At 39.8% G+C, this 21,242-nt stretch overlaps 2 protein-coding genes across 3 annotated transcripts; one reads left to right on the top strand and one right to left on the bottom strand.

Moving 5' to 3' along the window:
- The first annotated feature begins 8,873 nt into the window (after positions 1-8,873).
- Positions 8,874-9,903, top strand: LOC4344182 (protein EARLY RESPONSIVE TO DEHYDRATION 15). Its single transcript, XM_015791422.3, has 2 exons — positions 8,874-8,970; positions 9,090-9,903. The coding sequence occupies exon 2, from the start codon at positions 9,102-9,104 to the stop codon at positions 9,564-9,566; it is 465 nt and encodes a 154-aa protein (XP_015646908.1). The 5' UTR covers positions 8,874-8,970; positions 9,090-9,101; the 3' UTR covers positions 9,567-9,903.
- Positions 9,904-12,032: 2,129 nt separating this feature from the next.
- Positions 12,033-16,655, bottom strand: LOC4344181 (ubiquitin carboxyl-terminal hydrolase 24). Of its 2 annotated transcripts, none has more exons than XM_015791420.3 (7): positions 16,269-16,655; positions 15,097-15,786; positions 14,826-15,013; positions 14,002-14,243; positions 13,287-13,429; positions 12,782-12,958; positions 12,033-12,503 (listed from the first exon to the last, which is right to left on the bottom strand). In XM_015791420.3, exons 1-7 carry the CDS (start codon positions 16,638-16,640, stop codon positions 12,306-12,308), a joined length of 2,010 nt encoding a protein of 669 aa, XP_015646906.1. In that variant the 5' UTR covers positions 16,641-16,655; the 3' UTR covers positions 12,033-12,305. The 2 variants fall into 2 exon arrangements, with proteins under 2 accessions (XP_015646906.1, XP_015646907.1); XM_015791421.3 differs by having other exon boundaries at positions 12,033-12,494.
- Between the last annotated feature and the right edge of the window lie 4,587 nt (positions 16,656-21,242).

Below are 21,242 nucleotides of genomic sequence, written 5' to 3'. Positions count from 1 at the left end.
CCATTCCATAGAAATTTTAAAGGATTGGATAGGATTCAACTCTTCGTTTCAAAGGCCTTCATATGATTTTTTTTCTATAGGATTGAAATCCTCCAAAATTTCTACATTTTTTCTACAAATCAAAGGTATCCTTACTTTAGCTCACAGGGGCCACCAATTTGGTGTCTTGTGGGTCTTGATCATCGGGCCTGGTGCTTTCTGATGACCCCAGCAAGCAGATTACACCAATTTCTCCTATCTGGTTCGTTCAACAGCACACAGACTTCTGCAACACCTGAAGACACTGTATAGCTAGACTATACGAAGTACTCTATCCGTCAAAAAAAAATCAACATAAGGGATAAGACATAATCTAATAGAATGAATCTAGATATCATATTGTGTTTCATCCTCAGCTATGGATGGAGTACCCAACTGCTATTCAACTTCAGTGTGAACTAAACACAGGCTACAGCTAGGAATGTAATGTACTAAGTATCAATCACCCTTAAAAATCAATCAATCAATCAAAGGCACCTTTGCTACCGCTATCTTCGCAGTGCTGAAAGCGACACGGCAATAATATTAGTGGCGTGCCAATCGACCGGGCGCCTCATGTTATCGTCAGTGACGAGGATATGAATGATGATGCATCCATCCTCAGAGCTTTTTATAAACAAAGAAATCGATCGATCACTAAACGTACTTTATAAACAAAGGAAAGTAGGAAACTCTTTCGCAAATCAAGCTAGCCGGGAGATCTAGATGAAAAGAAAGACCCCAATTGCCCAGTAGCTAGCTAAACTCGATCAGTCAGATGAGCTTTGCTTTTACAATCAAACGAGACCCAAATCAATCAATGGTCGAAACCGTACGTACTATGTCGGAGTACGTTGGTCGTTCGATGATCCCAGCTAGCTGCATGCCGATGACTACTAGATCCGTACACTAAAAGTATCTGTAATAGTAAAGTAAGGTGTTCTCTATAAAACATGTACATCTCAGCAATAGACTAGATTAATAGTAAACCACCTCAATAGTATCTACATGGGTATCTATAGCTCTCTCATGCATTGCCTCGTTTTTATTTATAGACTATCTCTAAGTTAGTAGATAGCTTTGCTCTCTCTCTCTTCATTTAATATCTTCCATGTAGAAAAATATACTGACATAGATCTCTTGTAGAGAGCCTATAGATAACCATTATGGGTGCCCTAATGCTCGAGTGAGAGGGGATCGAGAAGATTGGAAAGATATGTAAAACTAGGTGAGTCATTAGCGCATGATTAATTAAGTATTAACTATTTTAAACTTCAAAAATGGATTAATATGATTTTTTAAAGCAACTTTCATATAGAAAATTTTTATAAAAAACACACCGTTTAATAGTGTGGGAAGCCTATGCGCGGAAAACGGAACAAACAAACTCCCTTTGGCCGTGTTTAGTTCCCCCCAAATTCCCAATATCACATCACATCGAAAACTTTCCTACACATATAAACTACCAACTTTCTCCTAACTTCCCAACTTTTCCACCATCTAAGCACATCCTTTGTTCTCCAAAACGAATGCAGCCTTAGTATCATACCAGCTGTAGTCTGAGTTTGACAAACTGAGTTGGAAAATAACTTATCAATTAGTGTATGATTAATTAAGTATTATTTTCTAAAAAAAGATTAGTGTGATTTTATAGTACAACTTTTCTATATAACTTTTTTTTTAAGAAACATACATTTAAATAGTTTGGGAAGCGTTCATGTAAAAAGCGAGTAGGGGTGAAGTTAAGAACACGAGTAAAGAATGCAACCGTACTCTGCGTAAAAAAAAACTGGTTACATAATCAGTTTTTTTTTAACAGATAGAGTACTCTTGTATATAGCTCCACGACCATCAGTTGCATGCAGTGTTGTTAGGAAAGCAACACGTACGCAACGGCTATGATGAATCGCCGGTGGCAGCAGGCAGCAGCAAGCATGATACATGCAGAGGAGCGGATCCCACGTCAAGTCCCCCTGCACCTCACAAGATCTATAGATATCTTCGCAGCATTCTCTTCGACTTTTTCACTATAAATAATAAACTAAAAGCCTCTAAATTAACAGGGGTTGAAACACTGTGTAATTAAGCACCCTAATTTTTTTTTTCAGGATCCGCCCCTTATTACAGTGTTGGAGAGGGGAGTAGTTGGTAACACGAACTGCAGTTGGGTTGGGACCAGCGGCCGGGAATGCGTTTGCCCTTTGCGGAGAACCTGGACCGATCTATCCACGCTCACACGCCATCGGAGAGAGGTCGTACTCATCGTTGCCATGCCATGCACGCACGCCGCGGCGGTAATAATTCGGGCGCGCGCGCGGTGCAACGCAATCAGCTGGCAGCAGCTGTGGACTGTGGTGGCCCTGGCTGGCCTCTCGCCGCGCGACAGCGACGACACCCCCACGCGGGCGAAAGCGACGACGGCGACCAGAACCAACCATGCGCATGCATGCGCTTTTGGACGTACGGGGCGCCGCACGGAGCAGGACGACGCGTCTCTCGGCCATCGCCATCGCCATCGCCGGCAGGCAACCCACGAGAGGTTAGAGCAGGTACAATAGCAGACGCTGTAAACATATTTTAAGAAGATAAATAAGAAGAGAGAAAAATAGCGGGCTACAAATTTATAGCCAGCTGTAGCACGGACTCCAAGACATAATATGTGTATGACACGTGGGACCAGGTATTAATAGTGTAGTATGTAACTATTGTATGAATAAGCTATTAGATTGACTATAGATAAATTAGAGCTAATAGTTGGCTATACTGAACTTGCTCTAATAGAGAGCTACTAGGCGCCACGATGCGCGCGGCGAGACGTACGGGGCTTGTCCCCGGCACCGGATTTTATGTATGTACAGTGCTCAATCTCGGCCTGTTTAGTTTGCGAAATGAACATTTTTGAGTGTTACATCGGATGTTTGACCGGATGTCGAAAGGGGTTTTTGGAAACGAATGAAAAAACTAATTTTATAACTTGCCTGAAAAAACGAGACGAATTTTTTTAGCATAATTAATCTACCATTAGTATATGTGGGTTACTGTAGCACTTATGGTTAATCATGGACTAATTAGGTTTAAAAGATTCGTCTCGCGATTTACCCCCTAACTGTGCAATTAGTTTTTTTTAATATATATTTAATGTTTCATACATGTGTCCAAAGATTTAATGTGATGTTTTTGGGAAAAAAAATTTGGGTACTAAACGGGCCTGGCGTTTCTGTTCGTCGTTTGGTGTGAGCATCACGCGTTTGCGTTCATCTCAGAACGTGTAACATGTGGAGAGGAGACTAGACTCTCACTAGAGACTAGCAGTAGTAGGCTAGCTAGCACCCGGTGTACTTGGAAGCATATCCTCCGACGCGGTCACTAACAAGTGGACCCGTAGACGGTGAGGCCCACATATCAGTCGACACGTTTATCTGACTTCACGTCACGTTAGAGGATCCCAATCCGGTGTACTTGGCAGGTGAGCCAATCGATGAGCTCATCCAGTTCACTTCACCTGGCTTGTCCTTTTGGACGCTCATTACCTTCGAAAGAGGAATGTTTCGAACAAATGACTTAACTATTACCTCTGTCTCAAAATATTTTAGTGTTAATCACAAGTAACAATAAAATAGATGAAATTAAATACTCCCTCCGTTTCATAATGTAAGAATTTTTAGCATTACCCACGTTCATATGAATGTTAATAAATCTAGACATATATTTTATTGTATTTTATTATCCACATTCATATATATATATATATGTAGATTCATTAACATTTATATGAATATGGGCAATGCTATAAAGTTTTACATTATAAAACGGAGAAAGTATGTGAAAGTTGTGATTGATTGAAAGGATAAGGTAGCTAGGTGAGAAAATTAGGAGGTGCAAGGTTGTGGTTAGTAGAGAAGAGAATAAGTTGTCATATCTTAGGACAAATGTTGAAGGCTAAAAGTTATTATTACCTCCGTCCGAAAATAAGTGTAGCCATGAGAATCCGCGTCCAGCGTTTGATGTCCGTCTTATTTAAAAAATTTATGAAAAAAAATCACACAAAGTACTATTTATGTTTTATCATCTAATAATAACAAAAATACTAATCATAAAAAAAATTCAAATAAAGCGAATGATCAAACGTTTCACATAAACCATGCAAAATGTACTTATTTTGGCACGGACTGAATATATTTTAGAGCGGTGAGAGTATTATAATATACTTTTTGAAAAAAATATACATAATAGAAATTCATTCCATAACGAGGGAAAAAAGAGGGCATGTACTATACATAACCTGTACTATGGGCACTTGGCCGGCATGCTTGATGCTCTCCATCTCAGCGAACTAGTGCACAGAAGCGAAAAAAATGATCTTTAGTACTCGTATTTCTATTTCAGTCATATTCGGCATCCTCTTTATCTTATTATTGTGTAGGCGACATCACCGAAATTGCTAACAGAATGTCACATGTACGGACTGTTTCGACTGAATTATTGACCGCACCTTTGCCACCTTTCTGATACCTCAACACATACCATCATTAGCTAGCCATGGTGCTATGCAAACTTTCTGATACCTAAAAAGGTGGTGTTTGAATCTTCTAAAGATGAAGATTAAGTATTTCACGCAAAACGATGTGGTAATAAATACGTGATTAATTGAGTTTTAATTATTATAAACTTGAAAAATGGATCATATAGAAAATTTTTGCATGAAACGCACCGTTTAGCAGTTTGAAAGTCGTGCTATTTTAATCCAAAATTTAATCCCCTATTTTAAGTGGATTCGAACGGGGCCTAATAGCTACAAATTGCGTCAGATCACCTGTCAAGGAATCAAAAGAAATACTAATAGCTACTAATAGCATAGTCTTTTCCACAAAGAAAAAAAAAAGAAAAGTAGAAGTGATACTGTATGCAATTAAGTGTGAGAAGATGATTAAGGCTGTGTTCATTTACTTAGGGTTGAGATCCCCTCCCACCCGACGAGCAGATTAACGTATAATTAGCTAAATATTAGTTAAAAAAGACTTTTAAATCGAATCAATATGATTTTTAAAGAGATTTTTCTATAGAAACTTTTTATAAAAGGCACGCCGTTTAACAATTTAAAAAACGCGTGTGAAAAATACGAACGTATAAGTCGGAAAAGTGTTAAAAAACATGGCCTTAAATAATCCTATCATTTCGCATATAACTTATAAGAATAAATAATAAGTGAAACTTTTATATATGTGCTCTTATTAATTAACGATCATTTGCAAGAAAATAAAATTAAAAAAATTAAAATCAACCCTAAAATAAAAATTACTCCTAAATATATTTTTTTGTTACGGACGATAAGCTGAAGAACCTACGGTAGAGCTATAGGTCATATTAATCGATGGCAAAATTCTAACCAAAACCATAATATAACCCATCCCACTAGCTTCATTTTCAAATGGAGTGATGTCGGCTTAACTTAAATTATTTATTTTTAACATGTTCATCATAGTTTCGCCGATTGCGACGGCGAAACCGATCAATGAGATGTCTGTTCCTTGTCGTGTTGGTTCTTTTAATTTATTCTCTCCAAACCCAGTGCTCAAATTAGCGATCGATGTGTGCCCAGATTATTAGTATTTAAAATGATGCGCGACTTTAGATGATTCGAATGGGTCAGCAGGTGCGGTCCAATTCAACATTCAACCGATGTGCATCTCGCCCATCGATCAAAATCACGTCAGCCACATAATTTAATATAAGTCTAAATTATCTTCCTCAAGTTACGTAATTAGCAGCTTAAATTAATCCAACCTTAAAAAAGATGGAGAAACACAATCATTCGAGCATAGCATAGCTAGTACAACTGATCTTTTAGTAACAGACGAACAGCAGAACATCCACAGCTCATGGTATCTTATCTTCTGAAATTATAATTAAACTGCTGCTGATCATGCCTGAATTCTAATCGAACTCGTATCTTCTCTGAATTCTAAACCCGTGTTGATGCAGAGGTTACCCAATGATTGATTGTCGGTTGGCGTGCACGGTTGCAATCCACATGGGGTCGATGATGAGACGACGCTGGAATGATCACCGGTTTGATTAGCTGATCTGAATTCGGAGGCGATCAGCGGTTTGAAAACGCTCCCAACCCACTACAAATTTAGGGATTAATAAGAATCTCTGACATAACTTTTCCCCGTCGTCTAACATGTCAGCGAACATATTTCTCTGAATTTACGTCAAAAAGATCTTAATTCTAGATTCAGACCATCCATCGTGAATTCTCGTTTGAAGCATAGGAATTTTTCATATGCCTGAAAAAATCATTAAATGTTTTTTGTTCATTGTCTGTCTTGAAAATACTGTGAAATTTCCACGGAATTTCTCATTCCAAACAGGATGTACACATACAGTAAACCTAGCTATCACCGCGTTCAAAGAACAGTGACTCTGTGTAACCCCAAAGTCTACCACAGGAGACTTTGAGTGGAGCAGCACACCGGCCAGTTGACCGGCGATTTTGACCGAGTAAAACAGACAAGAATTTTTATCTGCAATTATTTTTCTTCTAACTGAAACTTTACAACTCGGACTGATTGCTATAGTTCCACAGCATAGCAATCAAAATCATTTCACTTTCTTGATAATTCTGCAATCCAATTTTTCAGCTCATATGGGTGTTGCGTGGAAAGCAAAGGCAGTGCATGCGTCGATAGATCATGTCTAAATTCTCAATCAATCCTAATAAGCTTTTCTTGATGTCACCACCCAACTAGGCATAAAAGAAACGTTTCACCAAATCTTTTTCTTTTTGCAATTAAGTATGATTACAAGACGGTGCCGGTTTTCGATGGCGACGTGTTTGTATCTATCTGATAAATAATTAGGGCTCCATGTTGGATTTAGTTAATCTGTGGTTTAGTTCCTGATGCCGTAAGCCAAGGCTATATACTAACATTGCTGATCAATTCGGGGGTTAGTTTTGGTTTACATCTTCTATTTTTTTCCTCTGAAAAAAAGTTGCTTTGGTTTTCTCAATGTTAGGGCCTGTTATTTTTATGGTTGGGCAGATTCAACTAAGTAGGAATAAATTAAGCTTTTCTTGATATATATATATATATATATATATATATATATATATAAAGCTATTGAGATCATGTCCAAATCTCAACCAATCCTAAAAAGCTTTTCTTGATGTCACTACTTGTTATTTTGCAATTAAGTACGAAGAAATTAGATATTATATTTTATAAAAATAAAAATAGCATAGACGAATTGCCTACTTTTGGAGAAATCATAATTTAAAAAGTGTAATAACGCATATAATCCATTCGTCCATAAATAATTTAGAATGCGTACCTTCTAGTCATCCCACTGTACAATGGTGACTTTGTCATACTATAATATACAACTGTACAATAATTATGCAACCGAAAAGGACTTGGCATAATGTACTTCCTCTTGTCAAAAACATTTGATGCTTACGATAATATCTGATCAAACTTCTTACAATTCCGACAATCCATGATTTTTTAAATGTTTTGACTTGAAACAAAACAAATGATATACTACTACATAGATTTATCTCAAAAAGTACTATTATAATATCATAAATTTATTAGATCCTAAAAACTTCTTTTAACATAAAATCAGTTGTTGAAATTTTATAGAGTTTGAAGAAATATTTATGACCAAGAGAAGTATAATGAAATGAATGAACATAGAATCCCCACATTAATTAATTTAATAAAAAGAGAATTTATTACTTCTTACGGCCTAAAAATGTTGCTACCTACTAGTTTGTCAAAAAAGACAAACCATGTCCAGGTTCGTAGCTAGAATTGAGTTTTTTTTTTTTAATGGATGGGGTAGTTATATATTTGTCGGGGGCTAGGTAATAGCAACCTTTAAACTCAAAGTTTGTTATGTTTTGGAATAGAAATGCAGTAGTGGTAACGGGTGTATCGTTTCAACCTTGCGGTCTCGTGTTCAATCCTCAACACGCTAGCAATTTCTTTTTTAAAAAGTATTTGGAATCTCTTTCTTTTATTATTTTGGGATAGAGAGAGAATGAATCAATTTCTTTTTAAAAATGTATTTGGAATCTCTTTCTTTTATTATTTTGGAATAGAGTAAGTAAATGAATGAAGAACAGAACTTAGGTGGTGTTTGGATCAGGGACTAAACTTTAGTCTCTGTGACATCAGATGTTTGGACATTAATTTGGAGTATTAAACATAGACTACTTACAAAACTAATTACATAAATGAGAGCTAATTTGCGTGACAAATTTTTTAAGTCTAATTAATTCATAATTAGCACATGTTTACTGTAGCATCACATAAATTATTTATAGTTTAATTAGTCTCAATAGATTCGTCTCGCAAATTAGTTCAGGGTTATGAAATAGGTTTTATCAATAGTCTATGTTTAATATTTTTAATTAGTGTCAAACATCTGGTTGGACTGAAAAGTCCCATCCAAACAGCCCCATCTTATCCGATAACTACAAGCAAACCGTACACGATTTACACATTAAACACACCCTCTCTCTCTCTCTCTCTCTCTCTCCATAGGAGCACTTCAATATCTCTATCGCCAGGAAACTTCCACCCGAATTATTATATCCCTCGCCCACAGAAAATCCCGCCCAAGCATCACCACACTCCCCATTGGCCCCACCCCCCATGTGAAAAAGGGACCCAAACCGACCAGTCACCAACTCACCATCCACCCCCACCCCAACCCACCCCACCCACACGCCAACCCGGCCCCACACGTCAGCCACTCCCACTGACAACCCGGCCCCACCACCCCACCCGCTCGTACTCCTCCCCTCTCGCCTATTAAACGCGCTCCCCCTCCACCACCGCGCAGCCAAGCCAAACAAGAAACCCACCGTTTCTCTCTCAAAACCGCGGGAATCAATCAATCGCCGTTCGCGTCGCGCCACGAGATATTTTCCCCCAAGAAAAGGTAGTAGTAATCTTCGACGATCTTGATCGATCGCCATGAGCTAGCTAGCTAGCGAATTTCTTGTTGTTTCTTTTTTGGGTTATTGATGGCGTTGTTGTTCTTGTTCTTGTTTGTTGCAGTTGGAGTGAGGGATGAGTGCTATGGCGATGTCGTCGCTGAACCCGAACGCGGCGCCGTTCATCCCGGCGGCGTTCAGGAGGGTGGAGGACTTCTCGCCGGAGTGGTGGGAGCTCGTCAAGACCACGGCGTGGTTCCGCGACCACTGGTTCAGGCAGCACCAGATGTACGAGGACGCTGCGGCGGAGGAGGACCACCACCGCCAGGTGTTCGACGACGACCTCGCCGCGCTCCTGCCCGACGACTCGCTCGACCTCCTCGACATGGTCGACACCGACGACCTCTTCTACACCCCCGACCCCCCCGTCCACCACAAGCCGACGACGACTCCCACCCTCGACGCCGACGTGCTCAGGGCGCTCAGCCTCAACTCGCCGAGGTTGGGCGGCGCCGGGATGGTGAGGCACGCCGAGAAGCCGGCCCAGTTCGTCGCCGCCAAGGGCGGCGCCGCCCGCCACGTCATCCACCAGCCTCGCTAGAGCGCCATGGGTGAGTGGTGATGCTGCTGCTGCTGCTGTCTAGTGTATAACCTTGGAGTTTTCAGAGTTTAGTCTCTCTGCTTTTCTTCACTGTGTATAAAAACTGAAAAAAAAAGGGGGAAAAATTGCAGCTTTCTGGTGCTGCATCCCTTGTAGTAGTAAAGCAGCTTCTGTTCAGTTTCAGGTGCATCATCTAAAATGTGTTAGAAAAAAAAAAGCAAAAATAGAGAGTGATGTAGAATCATGTGTACTAATGATTCTACTACCGCCCTTGTTAATGTTGGATATATTAAGATGGCAAGCAGTCTAATGTTTAGAATCTTTCAACTTCTGATTATTCCTTTGCTCTCTTCAGAATCTGGTAGAAACCTGCTCTTTTGTTGTCTGTGAATTTGTTGGATCTCGAAAGTTGGTGGTTGGTTTGTCAATTGTCATCATGTGCGATGCCGATGATGGTGGTTTATTACTGGCATCATCAGTAGCAAAAATGGAAGTGACTGATCAAGAAAGATGATTTAATTGGGAGCTCTGAAAAGAAGGTGGAAGTTTAAAGCCTCTGAAAGACATCAGTGTGGAAATGTGACGAACTGGGACCGAAATCGCCATCGAATTGGTCATGATTTAGTAACTTTAGAAATGAAAGCAACATAAGTACCATTCAAGGAGCAATATCTACGTGTGAGGTGTCACAGATAAATGCTAGACGGAAACAGCATTAAGTTCAGATTGATTTCTGCAGCTGGCTGTTAAGGTTGCAGAGATATCCATAGACATTCTAACAATAGGTAGCTGATTTATTCTTGACGTTGGCTTTCAATTTCTGGTTGGCTCTCTCAACTTTGAACTGAAGAGTTCGTATGATGAACATGCCAGCTTTGCATAAACAGGCATACAGCTCAGCCATGTCAAACTGTCATTAAATTATTTGAGAACTTAGTATGCAATGCAAGATAAGACATGGTTTCTAAACTATAAGCATGAAAGCAAAATGTATCGTGCAAGAGAATGTCTTGGTTTAGGTTCAGTTAGGTAGCAAATTATGGAAGGCCATGTTGATTCAGCAGTCAAGTCTCTAAAACAAGCTAGGGAGAAGAACATGAATTCAGAAGTAGTTGGTCAAAACTCAAAAGTGATTGTAGGGTGAAGAACATAAATGAAGTAATTGGTCAAAGTGATAATAGAGAAAGGAACATGAATTCAGAAGTAATTGGTCAAAAGTGATAGTGGTCTGCATGAATTCAGAAGTAACTTGGTCAAATATAACGCTCAATGATATTATATTGCAATTTGACTGGTTGACAATACCACAGAGAAACAAAGAACGTATCAACGCAAACAAACAACTAAAATGCTTGACAGGAACAGCTTCAGATTGGTTTTTTCATGCTCCAGTGCTTTCTTCTTTACAAAATGCTAGACAGGATCACAGGAACAACTGCAGATCGGGATTTCTGCATACTACAGTTACAGTGTGTTGATCTGCACAAAATGATGATCCGGTAATTTTATTATGTATAATGTATTAACAGGCAGATGCCAGCTTCAGTTCAGATTGATTTCAGAAGGGTTCCACTACGGTTTATGAAGATGTTCACTGATAAACAATTTAGCAGGTTTCTGGGTTCTAATCATTCACTGTTATTCATGTTGTTTTTCAGTTTCAGACTTTCAGGGCTCCTTGAACAGATAACATCAGCAAAGCACAATCGGCAGCTTCCTCGATTTGATGGTTGTCACAAGCTGCAAATTAGGACGTATTGACAGAGAAATCGAATAATTTGCACATCAATTCATGCTCGAACAGTGGAGTGATTGTTACTCCCTCCGTCCCAAAATACAAAAACCTATATTCTGGGACGGAGGGGGATCTTAGGTATACGTACCGGATAGTAGTGTAAAGCCTCGGGAGAATTGAGTCTCTGAAAGGAGATGAAGGATGGCACAAGAGCAAGAGGAGAAAAATACAAATCAGTGTACAACTGTGCAAAAAGGGTGTTGAAATCCTCATTTGATAGATCATCCACCATTGTGAAGAAATGACATCTGCACAAAGAGTGTTGAAATCCTCATTTGATAGATCATCCACCATTGTGAAGAAATGACACCTCATTTGATAGATCATCCACCATTGTGAAGAAATGACATCTGCAGAATTCATTTTGTAGTGCAAGATATCATCTCTTGCGGATCATGATCCAGCATTACGAGGAAATGGCATCTGCAGAAGTCATTTTAGATCAGCCACGATCTCTCGTATATAGTAGGCATAAACTGCTTCACAAATTCACAGTTTCAGGTTGATCTCTACAGCTTCAGCTTTCCAAACTGATTGACAGCCACTGAAACCTGAAGCGCAGTAGGCAGCCATAGAGCCATATTTCAGCAATCGTCAAGCTCACAAGCTGGACGTTTTAATCACGTTTTAATATAATCAAATGCAACACCGCAATAACATGATCAATATAGTTTCTTAGGGCTAACGAGTGATATCATCTCATGGTTACTTTAATGGTCATTACCAAGATGACATTTGCATTTTACAAAACCTCAACAATGGCCTGAACAAAAATCCCCCACTATGTGATCAAGCATATATAAATAAACGCAGGAAACCAGGCACTTGACACAAGATTCTCAGTTACACGGCAGCTACATTAACTGGGCGATATAGTTAGTATATATCTAGCTGTTCAAGCAATAAGAGAACCGCTAATCAACTCCGTAGCAATACCCCCAAACTTATAATTGTTTGTAGAACAGGACATATGCTTGGTCATGCAAGACCTTGTTCAGACTGACAGGTGTGACGTTATCATCGTCGAAGCGAAGCCACTGCCCACTGGCAGACTTTGCATCGGCAGTGTAATGGCCCCTGGACGGGTTTGCCCCAAGATGCGTGATGGTTGCAACAAGCTCATATCTTCTACTCTGCATGTGCTGAAATCAAGTTGTTAGATCCCATTTTAACTATTTGAAGAAGCGTCAATTTGTCTCAAATTCAATAGCATGTTGGAAACTAAGAAATGATCGTGATTCCATAATGGGTGCATAAACTTGGAGTGCAAGCTTAAGCCTACTGCATATGCAATAACACAATAATTGCATAACCAAGACATGGTTGCCTCTGTAAGAGGAAAATGGAGGGATGAAACAAATGAAAGATAGCTCAAAATTTTGAGAGGAAATGTATAAAACCATATCGGGCAAACTATCACCTCTGATGATGGCGAACTCAGCAGATCACGACTAAGAACCAGCTCAAGAGGGAAGTGAATTGGCTTGAAGAGTTTCGTGCAGCCATGACTTCCATAACTAAACCTCTTCAGGTGCAGTATCATTATCTTTGAAAGTGAGTGTATCTTCACTGATTTTCTAGCCGTCACCAACCCAGCCTGCAAGATCAAAGTTTGACATATTGTAATTTTAACTCATTGCAAGAAATAACAGTTGCATCTTTCATATGAAGAAGAAAGCACCAAATATAGTGGTACCACAAGGAGAAGTTTCAACAACATAGCTTATTAAATAGCAGCTTTAACAGAATATTAACATTAAAAAAGGAAGGCTTCATAAATAGTTTACTGAGTAAAATGCAGTAGATGCAAAATGGATTTTCCATTGCATGTAAAAAAACCAAGTTTACATACATGCAATTAACAAACCATTTGAGTGGTGACATAATTAAGAGGTCAAATAATAGAGTAAATTTCAACAAGCTACCTTTCCAGCAGCTGTTCTGTATCCTTCCAAAGATTCAGGAGCAGCAAACAGACGAAGGGCATCATCAAGTTTCTGAACAGCATCGGGGAATATGTCAAGATGGATCAGTCGAAAAGGCTGAACGGTGACTGATGCTTTGTTACCTGCAGATAAAAGAATAATCCATCAGTCTGCACTCACCAAGCAAAGCTGAGCAAATGACTGCACAATTTGACCCACTCAAACACAGTTTTCACCTTGAGTCTGTGAAAAATGGTTTGCCAGTCATGAGTTCATGATCAGTGGGGAACATATTCGCGAAAGGTATATTGAGTTACATGATTCATGTAGGAGTGGTATTCAGTAATACCTTAAGGACTAATGGGTGTGATTTGACTTGTTAGTAAAACTAGAAGAATGACAATGAAGTAAACCTTCCAGGTATAAAATAAGGACAATAGCCCATGATTCTGGTAATAATGTCAAATAACTTCTTAGGGAGAAATAAATAGTATAACAGTTTCTTTTTTTAAGTTAATCTCAATTGTCAAGCATAAGCATATACACTATTTCCCTGACAACTTTCGTGCATGCTTAGGAACATCATTTATAGAGTTACATGGCACAAGCAAATGTTGAGTTGGTTAGATATACCATAACAGTAATGACATGGAAAGCAAGGACATTAAAATTTCCAAAACAGTGTGCGCTTTTTCTCTGCACAAGAAAATTTTACCAGTAGCTTTCACACAGCTTTGCAGCTGGCCTCCAAAAATAGCAGTTAACTCGGAGGGAACAAAACTCTGACTCCTCATTATGGCTGACTTGTTCTTCTTTCCAACAGTCTCCCAAGCATCATCATCATTTGATGAAACAATCATACCCTCCTTTGAATTTGAGCCATTGCCATTAAGCTTCACTAGTTCATCATGCATTCTATCCATCGCAAAACTTAAGAATTCTTGAGCATCTTCCTGCCTGCATAAGTACATAGCATCATAAACTGAAACAAGGATAGCTTACTGCAAATTGAGGTGAACCCTTAAAACTGGACATCTACAACAACACAAAGAAATGGATAGAGAATAGCATGCACAATGTCCCAGCGATATGTGATGCAGCAAACTACTTTGTTTGAATGAACTTCATATTTATATGGCATATATCCTAAATATCATAGTGATACACAAGCAAAGCCTCAAGCAGAGGGTTAAAAAACAAAAAGGATATAGTCAGGGGTTCAAAAGCATCGTAAGCATCGTGCAATCATGCTTGTAAGCATTGAGCCATTGGTTTTAACTTAATACACTCAATACAGCTCTTTAAGAAAGAATGAACAAAATATATTATAGTACTAGAAGGATCAGCTAAACACCAGACTATAAACTGCCATCCATGGCTTGTTGGACTAAAGATGTTAAAGAAAATGCCAAAAAGTCATTGATATCCACAATTTGCACCGACAAACCAAACATCAGATTATCAGCATTAACAACTAGATGAGTTACTTTCACACAAGTAAAACTAATAGTTAAAAAAAATGCATTAACAGTCTTTTACCTTGGCCTAGAAGCTGTTCCAGCTGGCACATCTGGAGTAAAATTTCTCAGAACTGTGTCAAACATGGAGGGAATAACTGATTTTGAAGCTATTGTAGCAAACTTCTCGTCTTTCTTAACATTTGAATCATCGAGCACGTCGAATTGAGAGATGAACTCAATAAATGCATTCAGTGTTGGGTAACCAGCCTAAAATGCAACAAGTAGTCAGAAAAATTAGCCTGAAATAAGCGGGGTTAGAACATCAAGCTTAATTGTTTAAATAGCAGCACCTTAGGTATATTCTGGTTCCTCAAGTTCTGTAAAAGCTGGACAAAAGGCCAGCATGAGAGCAATGCCTGCAAGGATGAATTCAGGAAGCATATATTTCCTGTATTCTTCAAACCATGAGGAAGCAAGGGCTTGTTCCGAAAGTCCTTTTTATTTAAGCTTGTCACAAGCTCATCCACTGGAGCTGCAGTAGTTGGTGTATCAATAGCTGGCCCTCCATTTTCAGTTATTTCTGGGACTAAACTGCTGTTTTGATTGCGTTCGATCCCATCATGGTCCACCTCTGGAACTGAAAGTGGTGCTGGGCTGCTGACATTTTTAGCAGGAACACTCGTGAGAACTGCAGCTACAGCCTTCTGATTATTCTCAATGACGCCATTGTTGGGAGACACATTGGCATTGGCAGTGGGAGATCCATTGAATAGCACTGGCTTGCCATTTGGTAATGTAGGAGCTACTGTTTCCTTTTTGTTGCTGCATGCAATATCCTTTGTAATGATGATTTTGTTCTGGCCGTCACTTAATTTTGCAGGATAGACAGCACCTTGAGTAATAGAATTTGATTCTTTCGATAAATTTAGAGCTGAGAAATTCAGTGACCCAAACTGGATCTCAGAGAGTTCCCGTGTTTTATTTGCATTAGGCTGCCACAACTTGGTTTCAGCCTCTGTGAAGCTCCCAAACAGAAGGATCTGCACAACAGGAGCAACTATATGATGAGAAAATCATAACCACAGGACCATAATAACTTGTGGAGCGTCCAAAACAACTATTAATCGAAATATCGTCGATATCTGTAGCCCTAAATATCAAGCTAACACAGAAGGAGCTGCATTGGCTTAAGGGAATGCTTGGTTCCACTTAAAATTTTGAAGTAGCACCTTCAAAACTCAAACGAACTACTCTTACTCCATATAACTTCAAAGCAACAACAGCTTATGCAGTAATCGGCCACAAAAGCCCCTAAAACAAGTGAGTAGCATACTTATTGCGTTAATCTAGTGCCACATGTACCATGATCCAGACAAACTTTGAAGCATCACAATACCGCCCCCCCCCCAAAAAAAAAAAACACAACATTAATTCACTCGCACCCAAAAACGCAATTACCCCGTAGCAGCCACGAGCCAGCCAGTGTCGATGCGCGGGGAGCAGATGGGGGTGGGGTATATACCTGATCGTCGCTGCTGCTGCTGCCGCCGCCGCCGCTCATCTCGGCTAATGAAGCGGGGAAGACAACGGGGTCCGTGTGCTCGGCGACCGGGGGGGCGACATCAAAGGCGGCGGCGGCGCGCGGCGGCGCCGGGGTCCCGGCCGCGCTGCCCGCGGGAGGCCCGCGGCGGCGGAGCGCTACCGAGAGGTAGGAAGGTCGCTGCGGCCCCGGGCCCGACCCCGGCGGCGGAGGCGGGGGCGTGCGGCGGCGAGGAGGAGGAGGCGGAGGCGTAGGGTTTCTAATCGGGGTGGGTTTGGGTTTGGGTTTGGAGGAGGAGACGGAGGAGACCTTGGACGAGGAAGCCGCCGGGTGGTTGGCCTTGCTGCTGCCCATCGCCCCCAATGTGAAGGTGTATGTATACCGTGCGTGCGTGCGTGGTGGTGGGTGTGGTTTGTCGTGGGCTGGGCTTCTTCTTGTCGCGGTGAGCTTTGAGCTTTTTTATTAGGCGGAAAGGAGTCCAGTAGCGTTTGTGTTTCACGGCCCTGGAAATCGACTCCGATTGTGTTCCATATTCGGTAGGTTTTGCTACTAGCACTAGTCTACTAGAGAGATACTGATTTTTTTTATCTAAGCACGTGCAAACCACTAATTACAAATGTGAGCACGCAACAATCACATTTAATTATTTAGGCAACAAGATGCTCATATACAGCAATATGTTTCCATCTAACCAGTAGCCCAACAAACTACTGGGCCGTATTGGGCTGCTGAATTGATTAAGTTAACCCAACAACCCACCTCTAAAATTGGTTAGTTGCATCATTACGGGGAGTCAAGAAAACTAGGGCAGTTTGCCATCTTGCCGTTGTCGTCAGAGTCGAACTTTGTTCATTCTCCATCGCAGCTTCCTCCGCCCTAACCCAGCAAACAATATTTCTTGGTTTTAGATGTTGGCTTCCGTTTTGGATATTGGAACTGCATAGACGGTGAGTTTTCCCCATTGTTCAAATCTAATTCATCCGGTAGTACATCAAAATCATAGGGTTTAAGGTTGCATACAACGAGTTTTTTTTTCCATTGTTCATATCACAAAGAGAATACAAACAACGTGGTATTATACTACTAAATTTTCAATACTAACAATTCATATTAGTGGATCAATTGTTTGCTGCACGCTAGTTTGATTAGTCTCATGTGCTCAGAATTGATGAATTTTAGTTGCACTATGGCCACACTAACATTGTCACTGTCGAAGGTTATATTAAATGGTTTATACATACACACACTACAACTTGGCCGTTGTCTACATTGGACCGTATAGCGCTTTTCCCATATATACGATAAGTTAGATAACTTTTTTCATGGGGCACCGTTTTCCGCATATGTTTTTTTATATATAAATTGTCTATTATATTATGCCAAAAACTTAGATTGAATTCAACATTTATATATGTTTGGTAAATAGTTCACGCTACTTTCACATGTATATCAAGTGAATGATAATAACATGTTATTTGTTTTTTAGGCACAACTACACGAGCCATGATAATTGTTCTTGTGTATGCGGGTGGTGAAATCATATACGAAGAGAAGGCAGGTGCATCATATAGTATTCCTCCCAAGATCACTTTTCCTGCTATCAAGTCTACTACGCTAGAAGATGTGAAAAATGAGATTTTCCGTGGCCTAGATTTTTCTGAGGTTGCATATTCATTGGTTATAAAAGTGAGGTATGATGTTGGGGCACCTGGTCCACATTTTTTCCAGTTAATCCCTTTATACGAGGAAAGATCTTGGCAAATGATCCTTGAAATGACATCAGCACGGACCAATTGGCATATGGTAGAATTGTATGTTGAGACTGCATCAATTAATATTGGGAGAAGTCATACTTCAAGTATTGGTGTCATGACAAGAGGAAATAATGAACCTAACACTGCTCCAACCATTTAAATTATTGAGCAAGGATTAGTTAATCAATCACCTAGTCATGTCATCTCTTCTGAAGCTAATCAAGATGGAGAAGAATCAATTGTGATGCCTTCCCTTGATGGTCATAATGCTAGGAATGTGGTGCAAACAAATGTTGAAGAGGAGGCTTATGTTGGAGAAGAGACAGACAATGAAGGCAATATTGACGAGGATGAAGACCAGGAAGATGTGGAGGAGGGTAGCGAAGACGAAGAGAATATGAATGATAGTATTGCATTGGTTAATTCTGCAAAATCGCAGCCACTCATGGGTAGGTCTGGTAAGCACCCCGTAAGTGCCTTTCATGACATTTCTGTGTTGCGTCAGACAAGAGCTGATGATTGTTTCTTTGGTTCAAAGAGACACTTTGAGAGTCCATTGGCCAAAGGTCGAATTTTTTACTCCAAGCAACACCTACAGTTTGCAGTAAATGAATTTCACATTAGTAATAATATGGAAGTAAGGGTATCTACAAGCAACAAATCAAGACTAGATTTCAAGTGCAAAGATAGTACTTGCAAGTGGAAGCTATATGCAAAAACAACAAAAATTGGTTCGAGTTGGAAAATACAAACTTGCCAATTTCCCCACACATGTCGTGCACCTGCTGACCGATTTGATCATGCACAGCTAACAGCAGCGGTCATTGCTGATGTGATACGTGATGATCTAAAGGAGAATTTGGAGTTGAGTATATTAAGCATACGTCAGTTGGTTCGACAAAGATATAAAAATGTGAAACCAAAGTACAACAAGTTGTGGCGTGGTCGAGAGTTGGCCATAGTTCAATTGTTTGGTAGTTGGGAAGAATCATATGCACTTGTCACACCGTTGTTGGAGGCAATGAAAGCATCTAATCCGGGTACAAAATATCAACTTCTATCAAATCCTACATCTCCTGAAGGACACCAATCATTCAAATGTTTGGCCTGGGCTTTTGGGCCATGCATTGAATCTGTCCCATACCTTCGACCGGTAATTAGTGTGGATGCTTCTTTTTTATCTGGTAGGTATCGGGGCAGGTTGTTGATAGCATGTGGATATGATGCTGAAAATAGGTTACTACCACTTGCTTTTGCAATCGTGGAAAAGGAGGATAGTGACAATTGGGGTTGGTTTATGAGATGGCTAAGAAAAGAGGTGATTGGTTTTGGTAATTTCATGTGTGTTGTTCTGATCGTCACAAGGCTATAAAGTGGGTATTCAAGCAGCCACATATCGGATGGAACGAAATTGGTGGTGAGTGTGTGCATCGATTTTGTTCCCAACATATTGCTGAGAATCTGTACAAGCGATGTAAAAATGATGATGTGATAAAAACATTCAAGTGGGCTGTAAAGAAGAAGAAACCACGCAGGTTTGTAGAAGGCATGGATGCAATTACACAAAGTTGTCCAAATGCAATTGATTATCTAAAAAGTGTTGGAAAATATCGACAGGAGGATAAAGATGAGCCTGAGAAACCTGAGAGGTGTTTCAATGCATGGATGGTGGTTACCGTTGGGGTATAATGACAAGTAATGGTTCTGAATCATTAAATAATGTGTTCAAGTACTCAAGGAGATTACCTGTGACAGCAATAGTGGAGGAAACATTTAATAAATGCTTAGAATGGTTTGCTGATAGAAGAAAATCTGCTCTTGAACTTGCAGATTCAGAGAAAATGTGGTCCCATCGGGTTGAGAATTTGTTAGTAAAGCGAGGGAATAAGGCTGGATCCATGCACGTGACTTCTTATGGTGATGAAGGTGGTGAGTATGAGGTCAAGGTTGACCGTGAGCGAGTTGCAGTAGTGCAAGGAAATCATACTGCATATGTTCGAAGAGATTTCAAGTATAAAGTAATAATACACAATGATACTCCTCCTATGTGCGAATGCCTAAAGCCAAACCTCACTGGAATACCATGCGCTCATGCCCTTGCTGTTTGCAAGGATAGAAATTTCAATGAGAATCAATTTATCCATCCATATTACTCTTCATCAACACTGGCAAGCACTTGGGCAGGTCAATTTCATCCCTATGGAAATCAAAATGAGTGGCCACCATATATTGGTCCAGTTATTGTGCCTGACAAGAGGTTAATACAACGGGGTCGACGGAGACACAACAGAATCCCAATATATATGGATGAAATGCAAGGTCGACGACTGGGACATCAAGCACATCGTTCAACACGAGATAAGAATCAAGCCGGTTTGTAACTGTACCTTTTTGTTAGGATAGTTCTCTCACATTATTTGAGACCTTACTTAACACTATAATATGCTAATATTGGTTTACTTGCAGGTGCATCATCAAGCGGACCGCACTGACAGAATGATCTAGTCATTGGGAAGATAATATAGAAGGCCAACAATTAGATATTCTAGAACCGTTTAAATGTATCGTGTCTTAATTCTGGGACCTATGCCATGAAGGCTCCAATGCATTTTGATTGCAAAATTAATTATGTCTTAGTTTTTTCGGGAAAATGAATGGACATCTCTAGTTTCTGTTACTTCATAATAATGTTTTTGACATACTCATGGTCGTTTATTTGGAGTTTGCATGTTTAAATATGGTTTATATTGTCTTATTTTGGTTTTACAATTCAATGTACCGTATGCATTTCTTACTTTTTTTTTAATATAACTATGCAATTCTTATCTCAGTATTATATGAATATAGCCAGATACGAGAAAGAAACAAAAATACTTGTATGTTCTTGATTAAAAACAAGACAGCAAAATTGCCAACCGGATAAGAAATTAGGGACGTGTATAGACTTATTCCTTAAACAAATAGGTAGCCCATATCGTGGACAGTTATCACCAGGCCAATCAGATTTATGGTGGTGACGTGGGCAGTTTTGCTTAGAAGTAGAATTCCAATTTTTGCGTGCTTACAATTGTAATTAGTGGTTTGCATGTGTTCAGAAAAAGAAAAATCGGAGAGAGATACGTTTCTGAATAAGGTGGTGTAAGATGGAGATGCAAATTAAGTTTTTTAGCGAAACGATATGATATTAACGTATGATTGGTTG

The sequence above is a fragment of the Oryza sativa genome, chromosome 7 (assembly GCF_034140825.1).
Source record: "Oryza sativa Japonica Group chromosome 7, ASM3414082v1".
NCBI lineage: Eukaryota > Viridiplantae > Streptophyta > Magnoliopsida > Poales > Poaceae > Oryza > Oryza sativa.
Note: the sequence above shows the minus strand (reverse complement) of the source record. Positions and strands in the feature narration are given on the sequence as shown.